This window comes from Magallana gigas, chromosome 5, assembly GCF_963853765.1.
Source record: "Magallana gigas chromosome 5, xbMagGiga1.1, whole genome shotgun sequence".
Lineage (NCBI taxonomy): Eukaryota > Metazoa > Mollusca > Bivalvia > Ostreida > Ostreidae > Magallana > Magallana gigas.
In genome coordinates, this window is record NC_088857.1 from 17728533 (window position 1) to 17740686 (window position 12154).

A 12154-nucleotide genomic window follows, 5' to 3' on the forward strand; every position below is an offset into this window, starting at 1 on the left:
TTCCATGGATGGTGCGTCTTATGATACTGATGCACCAGACAGGCTTGAATGCTGAATCTGAGCCATAGGTTTCGGATGCTGGAGGAGGTTAAGGTTTTCTGAGCTGGTTAAAGTTTTTGAAACAGGTGCCCTCTGATGATTATATCTTAGTTATTACTGGTCCTAACTTCACCAGACTTCCATGGATGGTGTGCCTTATGATACTGATGCACCTGACAGGCTTGAATGCTGAGTCTGAGCCATAGGTTTCAGATGCTGGATATGGTTAAGTTTTTTGGAACAGGTCACATGTTTTTTAGATAATAGTACTATTTCAAACTTGCATAGTTGATTAAACTGTAATATGAATAAATCACAGAGGAAGCTTCAGATGCAGAGCCTGATCTCCATTATCAGGGATGCTAAAAAATATATCTTAGTTATTACTGGTCCTAACTTTACTAAACTTGCATGGATGGTGCGTCTTATGATACTGATGCACCTGACAGGCATGAATGCTGAATTTGACCCATAGGTTTCGGATGCTGGAGGGAGGTTAAGGTTTTAAGAGCTGGTGTTTTTGGAGCAGGTGCTCTCTTATGATTATATCTAAGTTATTACTGGTCCTAACTTCACCAAACTTGCATGGATGATGCATCTTATGATACTGATGCACCTGGCAGGCTTGAATGCTGAATCTGAGGCGTAGGTTTCGGATGCTGGATGAGATTTGTTTTTTTGGAACAGGTCACATATTTTATAGATAATAGCTTGCTTAGTTGATTTATCTATATTATAAATGAAATGCAGAGGTAGCTTCAGATGCAGATCTCCATTATCAAGGATGCTTAAAAAATTCTCTTATCTCAAACCTGCTTGATAGATGTGTTCGTTGTTAAATGATATAATATGATTTCTATGATACAGTATTGTATGATATGATACACTATTGTTTTAAATGATACAATATTATATCATATATCATTGTAAAAAGTTATATGATACGATATGATATTGTATTAAATTTTTTGTACATTATATGATATTGTATCATGATATTGTTATGTATAGAATTGTTTATTATGATACAATATTGTATAATATGATATTGTATAATATACTATTTTATCACATGCTATTTCATATGATATTGCAACATACAATATTGTATCATATGATATGATATTATATAATATATATTGTATCATATGATACGATATTGTATAATATAATATTGGTTTATATAATATATTATTATATCATATGAAAATGTATTATATGATATTGTATAATGTGATATTGCATCATTTAATACAATATAGTATAATATGATATTGTATGATATAATATAGTACTATATCACATGATATTGTATCAATTGATATAATACAATGTTGTATCTAATTTTATTGTTTCATGATACAATATCCTATCATGTATCAAATATACAATATCATACAATACAATATCATACTATAATATTATACAATATAATATCATATGTTACAATATTTTGATGTATTGTGTGATATAATATTGTATCATATATTATTATATTGTATCATATTATATCAATATCATAATTTATTATGATATTGTATTATGTGATCAAATACAATAATGTATAACAAGAAACAATGTCATATTATATGTTACAATATCATATTTCATCATTATTTATTACAGTATTTTATTGTAATATATGATATATATTGTAGGTATCATAGGATGCAATATCGTATTTTATATTATTGTATTGATAAACATTGTATCATATAATACCCTATGAAATGAACATATGATTATTATACAATTTTTTAATATATGATATTGTTATACGATAGTGTGTCAAAACAGTATCCATGTATATCCAAGATCATTATTAACTATGATTTTCAAATAATATGATAAAATGGTCTCATAAAGGTGATTCCTCAGAAAGGTGATGTCTCGTCTCGGTGAGCTTTGTAATCTGTGATTACCTATGTTATTTGTATAATTTTAAGCCATCGTACGATTAAATGTTGAAATGTAATAAATAAGCAAACCCCGCTGGCGCCTCAATTTGGCGTCATTTGAAGTTATGGGTTATATAGTACAAAATCGATAGGTATTGTTATCACAAGCAAAGACACTGGAAAATGTAAATATAATATTTTACACAGTACAGTGTGTTAAAGTACTACTTCCCAAAGTACGTGTACAAAAAAATTTATGTACCTAAAATATATACAGTACATGAACCTCACAAGTTAGTGCACACAAATGTCAAAGGGTACTTTAATACTGAATACATTGACATAATCACTTTACACAATATATGATGTTCAGAGTATCTTGTACCAACATATTCCCTAGTAAGAAGTGTAATGTTACTGTGTATATATGAGTATCCAATACAATACAGAGTCTTTGAACCCTGTTCATGCATCCAAGTAATCAAAAGTACAGCATTAATTCATACATGTACATCATGCAGGTACATGTACATGTATGTAAGATCTCCCATAGTATCGTATACATGTACAGCATGTGTACCGGTACACTCACTTCATCAAACCTTGAGGTAAAAAAAAAATGAGAGACAGTCTGAATTTTGGCACAGGTTTATGATATATTCATATATAACAGAATCAAGATTGTATTTCAGATAAATACATGTACATGTAAAGTAAATTCAAAATGTTTTTACAATTTAAAACATTAAACTACTGCTCTTCACTCTCTTTGCTCCTGCTCAAGCACAGCCCAGATTTCATCCTTGTCTCTAGAATATCTTCTTCCCCGGGAAGTTTTATGGGTCCCATCCTGCGTGTAGGCCACCACTAAAATAAAATAAGTAAAAACTTTGAACACAAGGCTAAAGTACAGGTGTATGAAATTGCATGTTATTTAATTTTTAATGTCTCTTTCTTACTTCGTACAGTACCAATAGTTATTATATGCACAATCATTACTATATTGTAGTAGTTCGGTATGCAGAAATTATTCTAATAAGAGTGTGTCAAAAAAGAATTGTAAAATCAAACAAGATATGTTTGTTAAACACTTATGCCCCCCTCCCTTGGAAATATCTGCGAAGAAAATTAACGGAGACTACAAATAATTGATTCAGAAATTTTTCTAAGTCCAAGGCACATAACTGTCAAAAAATGCGTGACCGTACCCAAAATCAAACTTGACCTAGATATTATTGTGATAAACCTGTATACCAAATTTCATTTCAATATGTGCATCCTTTGCGTAGAAAATGAACGGAAACTGTTGGTGGACCGACGGACAGCAGCAAAGCAATATGCCTTCCCTTCTCCGAAGTGGGGGCATAATAAAATTAGGGCAATTAAATTCTATTAAAACAGATTTACATGTACTTCTTCACAGTAAAATTTGCAATAGCTAAAAGAAATCATGAAAAGAATCAAGAATGATGGTTAATGATTAATGCTTTACCCTGAAAAAGACCCTGGATTCCAGCAACCCATAAGGGACAGGGCCATAATCTCTAGAGTCTTCAGAGTCGGCTTTGTTGTCCCCCTCTATCCAGACATGACCTTTTGGAACCTGTCAAAGAAGCATACTGTTAACATATTACATTTGGCTGCGTATTCTTTTAGGCATATTTGGGTGAAAGCCATTTCTGCTAAAATCAAGTACACTGCTAAATGGCATTTATAGATGAACAAAGGTGGATAAGTGGAGGTAATACTGTAGTCACTCTAAAAATTATATCGACGCATTGTATGGGGAACTAGAGGGAAATTGCAAATAGTTTAGGAGGCAGGTAAGTGGAAATATTGAAATGAACATGCTAATTTTAAAAATAAAATCCTCGCTAATTTGTTGAAAAATCAGAATTCCGGCAAATATCGTACACATCACATATAATATGATGTATACTGCATAACATCAGCCTTAACTGATCTAAATGTGAAAAGAGCAGAGGTGTAAATTGTCACAGCTTGTGAAAATAATTAAATGAAATGATGCTTTTATATCCCCTTGTGCTTTTAGGTATTCAAATTAAACTGGTCTCTTTGAAAAAAGAGAATCCTTTTAATTTAGTTAAAGTTAATAATATTTTAGTATGGCTTGTTCCCTTTTTTTCACTCTGAAATTGTTTTCATTCCTTACTATGATGATTGCGATTTTAATAAATATTTGGTCTATCATCTGCATGATATACAAAGACAATGTCTTGTCTATCATACATATTTTATGAAAGTTGTAACTAACACATCAATTTACGCACCACCATTTTTTTTTCATTGATATGTGAAGTTTCGTTCCATTTGATGGAAATGTATTTTTGTTACTCGATTTTAAAAAGATCATTGTCACCATGGAGCACCAGAACAACCCAAACATGATGAAGCATGCACAGTTTATTATAATAATTAATACCCTATCAATATATCATGCCTAGTCTCTTGTGTCTTTCAATCTGCATTTTAAAATGGATCTAAGCAATTTGACATCTTATTTGCTCAGAACTTTTGGAGAATCATCAGTTAGTTATTCGATGTTTTCATTTTTATCAATCTAATCAAAATTAGAACTTCCATCCACTTCCTGGTTGTTGATATGTCGCAAAACACAATACCTACCAGGTATATATTACAGGTGTGTAAGTTAAATTATACTTTTCAGTCAAGTGGATTTTCTATCTACCTGGTTATATACAACTTTATGTTTTGGTATCACAGTTTTAAATGGAAAAGAACATAATTTAAAGTACATAATTTAGTGGATTTATTAATCCAACATATGAAAATACCTCAGACTAAGGAAATTTATTTAAAAACTAGACCTGATCATTTGCACTGGTTTAATTGGTAATTTACCTTTATGATTTTTCCATCTTCGTTAGTGATGTAATCATGCTCCATACCAATTATTCTCTTACAGACCAGATGAGTTGGTTTATATGGATTCTTTAAAATAACAACATCACCTCTACAAAAAGTCAAAGCAAGAATGTGAACTCTCAAGATATACATATTTTTAAAGATAGTCTGACATGTTCACCAATCTGCAAGTTTGAATGTCAGTGTTTTTTTAATTTTAACATAAACATTGAATTCTACAATGTGAATAAATTAATTTTGATAAATTATCATCATAAAACAAATAACAGAACTGAAGAATCATTTTAATGCAGCCAATTTTCATATACATGTACTGCCATTTGTTTCTGGGGGTTTTTTTAACATGTTTTTCAGATCTTTATGGATTTATAACTTTTATATATAAAGATGTACCGGTAAATTCATGGATTAGGGATTTTCACAAAATCTAAGAAAAACTGAGCTTCCATAATTCAAATTGATAAATAGTTATTCTATATGTTCTTACTTCTGTACTCTGTAGTTTGAAACAGTTAGGTACTCAATCAATGCTTTATCATTGGAATGAATGGCAGGATACATAGAGTTTCCTATGAGCTGTGAAAAAAAATTCAAAACGTACGAAACAACCCATTTAAACAAAAACTTCTCTTGAAATGAAATTCAAATCATGCACCAAATTTTTTGATGCAATCACTTAACATGTACTTGTTTATTAATTTCTCACTGTTAATATATATTTCAAAGGGTGATATATTACATCAATAGTCCATGCTACTTTGTTGGCAAATAGCAGAATTCCACAACTTCCATAGTAAGCACCGAACAGGATCCTTTTCATTCTCTGTGGGATCCTCCACATTTTCCCAGTTTTAGATAAACAGAATTATCATCAGGGGAGATAAATAGCAGCATCTACAAGATCATTGAACAACCATATTTTCAATGTCCAAAACAATTATTTTTTTTCGGCTTTTTGACTTATATGCTTCTTATGCATTATGCTGTCTTTCAAAATTAGAGTAGTTTTTTGCAGATTTGAGTTCTGGTGGTTTAATTCTAGCTTTTAAAGATACTATTGTTAAATACATAAAAGTATTGGAAACCGATTGTAAATTTATTTTTTTGTTTAGATTAAGCAAAACATTGTTAAATATAAGTGAAGATGCTGTATGTGGGTTAGTGTACATTCCACCTGAAGGAAGCAGATACTCCTCCCCAGATTGTTTTTCAGAAATTAAACAAGAGATAATTAACGTAGAAAGTAACTGTAAATATTTATGTTTGTTTGGCGACTTCAACGCCAGGGTTGGTAAAATGCAGGACTATTATACTCCTGACGATTTTTTAGCACACATAACTCATTGTGAAATTCAATCAGAGGTCGCAACCCGCTCTATTATTTTTGATAATTATCAGATTCCTTTAGATAGAATTTTACGAGACCATACTATAAATAACTTTGGTTACAAGCTGGTTGAATTCTGTAAGAATAATGATATTTATATTATGAATAGCACAGTTGGTAACGATATTAAGAATATTGGTGGTACCACCTGTAAAGATAGTAGCACTGTGGATTATGTTTTAGCCAGTGCCAATTTCTTTGCAATTGTAGAATCCTTTAATATTAAAAATTTTTGCGACTTGTTCTCGGATGTCCACAATCCAATTTCTTTCTCATTTACCATTTGTATTAATGACGCTAAAAATAACATTCCAGGTAAAAACCAACCAAGCGTGAAACTATGGTGTGCGGACAAAGCAGACGATTTTTCGCAATAATATTCAGATGTCTGCGGTGTGTGAAATTGAAAATGAACTTAACGTTCTTTCCTCTTGTATCGATAATATTTGTAAAGATAACATTTCCAAAATAGCAAAAGATATATGCACTGTATTTGTCAACACAGCCAGAGAAACGTTCGGCATGAGTAAACACTTAGATAATTTTAGTAATGAAAAAGTAGTAAGTCGTGGTTTAATTGGGTTTGTAGAACAGCAATTATGATCCTTTATACTAAAATCTAACATAAGTAGTGATTCTATAGTCTGTTCTTTTTTATTTATATTTTTTCCCTGTATGAAAATGTACCTGTTTGTCTGTACCTCTGACGATTTGTATTTGTATGTATTATATATATGTTCCTCTTGTACCAAATTATTTGGTCTGAGCGAATAAACTGAACTTGAACTTGAACTTGAGAAATCGTTTCGATCTGTAGTGAGCCACCTTAAAATAATCTCCCTTGGTCAACATCACTTTTGAATTCCTATAGTCTGTCCCAAGTCATTGCTTCCATCACTTTTTGATGATTTTTAATAAAAATACAAATACCTGTGAAAGAAATACAGTTGAAATTGATAAAAGATATCTTCATTGAACAATTATCATTTTTCATTCATTAAAGTTCACAGGACCAAAATAAAATTTCTTGCGGAGATTTATAATAGGAAATGTCTTTTCTACATTCGGAAGTATTCTGGATACCTCGCACAATTTTTCAAATTTATCATCCGGGCAATACAAAATCCCTGTAGACTTTCTTCTTTTGGATGTGTATTGAAACCTGAAGCGGTAGAGGGGGCATTTCAAGACAGATAATCTGGACATTTTTCATATTAGTGGATGAACATAGTTTGAGCAGAACGGTATTTATGATTATCGAAATATTGAGCAAAAAGTGGTGGAAGCAAAAACTTGGGACAGAGTATAACAGGATAAATCATACAAAATACATAATATTCCATTCCACTAATGTCTGACTACTATATAAAAACTACCGTCGCAAGACACGAGTTTTTCGTCCATTCTATTTTTTGGAAATAATTTTTTTGACACAAAACCCGTGGCATGCGACGATGTAAAGTATAAAAAACCTGATTATGAATGTGAAAGTTGTCTTTAAACAGAGAAAACTCACTAACGATTGTCAGCTTTGAGGTGACAACATGAAGAGACGTTGAATTAAAAAGAAACCATTTTTTCTTACCTCTAACTCAATTAGCTACTTGTTTCATCGTATAATTTACATGATTCAAGAAAGGGTAAGGTTAGTCAAGAGCATTCTCTAAAAATTCAAGCAGGAAATGCAATGGTACATAGAATGTAAGAAACCGAGAGCGTGTAGATTTAGAATTCCGGACAAAAAGCGACATCATAATCATTTTTAGAACGACACATCAAGCTTAAAACTTTGTCAGGACCCCCTGGAAAATTAAAATATATTAAATTCGCATGGTAAAATTGCCGAAAGTAAGCCTCGGACCACTTGAAAAAATAATCTTACCGTGACCAGGCTATGCTACGTACCTGAGCAGGACTTCTGTCATTTTCTATCTATCGGACCACCACCCCCACCTAACCAGGCAAACAAAGCTTAACAACAGCTTGGACTTTGGGTAGTTGTGTTAAATTATAACAATGTGACGTAGGACTGTCTATATATTTCATTCTCAGCCACCCAGCCATGGCTCTCTGAAACCAACAAGATTTGTCTGACTTTTTAGCTAAAGACTACGCAATTCATTGGCGGATCCAGAGGGGGGGTTCCGGGGGTCGGAACCCCCCCTTTCTCTGGGACATATGAATTATTTGGAAAACTTGTAATGCCTATTTAAAGGCAATTTTTCCCATTTATACCATAATACTTTAATTATTTCAAATAAATGCTTTTAAAATTGCTCATTTAAAGAATTTCTTATGCGGGTTATGCTATTTTTCTGGAATGCTAGCTACCTTAATACCTGAATCACAAACGAAGCCCCCCCCCCCCCCCCAAGAATAGGAAATTACGTTATAAAAATACCGTGTAAGGGGTTTATATGTAAACCATTATATAAATGCACAACTTTTCACAACTTTCTTGAATATGATCGCATCTGTACTAGTGCCAGGTAATGTTGCGCACCATTACAGAGGTCACATCAAGTTCCCTGGGACGACTATTGCTTGTACCATTGTATTACACATGTACAATCTATTCAGCAGATAAAGTATCCCCATGCATTTTTTGTCATATCCTATCATTTAGACCTTTATTTAAGAATGCAATCAATAGAAATCAAAATCGATAAATAGTTCAGAATTTAAACATCATTGACATAAAAAAAATTACCAAAAAATTCATATTTATAATAGCTTGTCGTAATAAGTCTGAATCATTTTGGTTTTTTTTTTTTTTTTAGTGTTTCTTTCTATTAAGCATAGACGCACGTTCTCATTGCTGGAGACTTGTTTTTTTTCTAAGGCTAGAAATTGTGCAAATCTTCCTTACCGAACCCAAAACGCTTAATAAATGCAGTGCACTCTGATATTAAAATAGGTATGAAATACATGTAGATATTGACGAGATAACTGTTAATTAAATTTACGCATGGAAAACGTTCAAAAGGCCTTGTTTGTTGAAAAATAATGAATTTTGCACGTATTGATTATCATTAATTGGAACCCCCCCTTTTCCAAATTGCTGGATCCGCCTCTGCAATTGGTGTATATTTCGCTTGAAGTTGCATCATTTTTAACTTGTTTTGATGCAAGAAATAGATAGTTACGTCCTACTGAAAGTCCAAGGTCTTGTTAATTCTGACACCCCCCCCCTAAATCTCTTGGTCCGCACATGGCTTTTATAGTACATGTATGATACCAATGTTTCATGATTGTCTGAATGAATCCACCATCTTGAAATTCTGTGGTTCCCATCTGATCACCTAATATTTATATCTACTACGTATAATATACTCGTTCAAAATGTTTTCATACAGCTGCTGACAAAACTGAATCACAACCCATCATTCGTCTAACCATCGTTGGAGACCCAAGGTTGATTATTTAGTTTCCTGCATTTCGTAGAATAGCTGGGGAAATGTGCATGATAGTAACGTCTTCGAGTAGATTTGCGTAGGAATACAGACGCGGGGTCAAAGGAAGGCCAGTATATAAGGGTGAGAAGTTAATAGTAAAGGTCATTCTAGATAGCCTGTTTCAAGCGTAGATTTTTTTCGCGGGCAGCATCTGCATATGGCGGTACCTAACGCTAGTATCAGAAATAATGGTAAAAGCTGTCTTCGTTCGAACAAAATTAAGATATATAAACAATAGAAACAGCAGCAATTGTCCAGGATTCAAGCAGTAATTTAAACGACAAGACATCTGGTATCAAAATGAATGGAAACGAAGCTCAGTATACGAATTCATGAACAGCGTTAGAGAAAAATTGATAGAATCCAACACCAGTCTAAGCGAAGGAGAACCAGAAATGGCCTTCAAGAGCATTTCATTAAGGAATGAGAAATCATTCTTGGAGTATTATTTTGGTCGGAGCTTATGTAGAAAATTCTACACGAGGTCTTGGAGGTAGTAGGCCTATTGACTGGAGAAGAATCCATGAAAAAGTTCCACCTGGAGGGAACTAGCTGTATAGGGGCAATGAACAGGTGTTTGAATACTATAGGAGATATATTCTGGGTAAATAAGTGACATGGTATATCGACAGCAAAAATCTTTGCAGAATTTTAAAGATCGGTAGCAAAAAGTCGTATATATTAATATGAAATTTCTGTAACAATTTTTGAAAATTACAGAATTTACAAATTATTTTTGACATTACTTGGTTACCAAGGGGAGAAAACATTCATGCAGATTTGCTTAGCACTTGCCTCCAAATGTAACAACAAAGCCAGAGTTATAAAAATATAAGTCGTGATGACCAAAGCCATAGTTTTATTGTGTGATATATTTATGCAGATAGTACCAAATTATGGGAAGTGTGCGATTGTGCGTGATTCTACTTTCATTTGATGCCAATTTGTTTTGGGTTTTATTTTGCGCTACGAAGAACCACGCAGTTCACTTCGTTGTTCGGATTTTACATTCATAGATGGATATGTCTTTTCATCAATAATAACAAAACTTCGGCTTGTCCAGTAAAAATGTTGCAACGTTATACATGTATATCAGTGGGGAAATAGAGGCACTTTTGGTCATTTTTTGTTCAAACTCTGTGTTTAAATTCAAGGAGGATTTAAAGTTAATTTATATACAAATAAAAAAAAACTTAGTTACACACAAGCAATATAGTACATGTTATCAAAATGTATATCCCATTATGGAAAATGTTAATATTGGTTTACATTCCTTGCGATCAGCCCCAGGATGTGCGGCGGTAGCAGTACACGAGCAATGTTGGAAGAAGCACGGAAGATGGGCATCAGATTTATCTGAAGACAGGCATGTAAAAGACAGTGTAGAAAACACACCTTCCGTTTCCCAAAATATGGAAATATGATAACAAATAAAAGACAGTCAGATTGCATATTTTGATTTATTTTGTTTTCAGGCACGTAGCATCGTTTTTGAAAGGGGGCAGACTCAACCAATTCATGTGTAATATAAATCTTTTCTTTGCCAAAATGGAGAGGGGAGGGGGGGGGGGGGCTAATGCTGCGTGCCTGATTTTTTTTTAGCATTTAAACAATTTCACATGAAGTTTTCATACCTTACTTTATTTTTGAACATTGAATTCCAAGCTCGTCTGGCTCAAACCTAAATTGTGCTTTGTTAATGTGTTGGAAATATCCTTATAAATGTGTGTTATACATGTATGTACTTTAGTTTGCCTGCGTTTCGTAGTATAGCGGCAAAACGTTGTATGATAGTATCGTGTTCGAATAGATTTGCGCAGGAATACAAGGCGGGGTCAAAGGAATGTCAGTTCATAAGGGTCAGTGTTAAATAGTAAAGGTCATTCTAGCCAGTTTCACTTAGCGCACGAAACTTAGATTATTTTTTCCCCTCTTTTTTATTAAAGCGCTAAGCATAGCTCAGCGCTTTATTGTCGTTAGACTTCTACTTCCGGTGCAAGGAATAACCGCCCCCTATGAGCAGAAGTTTACATCATTTAAACTGGTTAGGGAACCAGTTTCAGGAGCTGCACGGGCTGGTACGGGCTACTGTGAATTTGATGTACAGGGCTTACATACATCATTGCAGGGGCTGCCACGCAGTGATGAGGAAATATATCGCGTATACAGAAACTAAAATGTTATATACATACATGTATAACTTTTACAAACAGAAGCTGGGTTAGCGCTTTTCAGTACTATGAGTACTTTGATTATGTTTTATTATATATATTTGTATTTAAAAAGAAAATGGTTATTGAAATGGTGAAAATGGTGGGCTGATGGATGAGCAGGCGGCTGCCAAAAGGGTACCCCAAGTTTACAGATAACTCCTTCTACAGTTTCCAAGATAGGAAGATGTTTGTTTTGCAGATCAGACCTCAGGATCATGAAGCAATCTTAGACTTAAGTCAAAAATTGTAAACTCT

General features: G+C 33.1%; 1 protein-coding gene across 1 annotated transcript; it reads right to left on the minus strand.

The window, feature by feature from the left end:
* Nucleotides 1-2569: 2569 nt before the first annotated feature.
* LOC105326598 (mitochondrial inner membrane protease subunit 1) lies at nt 2570-7965 on the minus strand. The gene is made up of 6 exons (XM_011426730.4): nt 7817-7965; nt 5584-5738; nt 5332-5420; nt 4821-4932; nt 3430-3540; nt 2570-2804 (listed from the first exon to the last, which is right to left on the minus strand). Exons 2-6 carry the CDS (start codon nt 5683-5685, stop codon nt 2688-2690), a joined length of 531 nt encoding a protein of 176 aa, XP_011425032.3. The 5' UTR covers nt 5686-5738; nt 7817-7965; the 3' UTR covers nt 2570-2687.
* Between the last annotated feature and the right edge of the window lie 4189 nt (nt 7966-12154).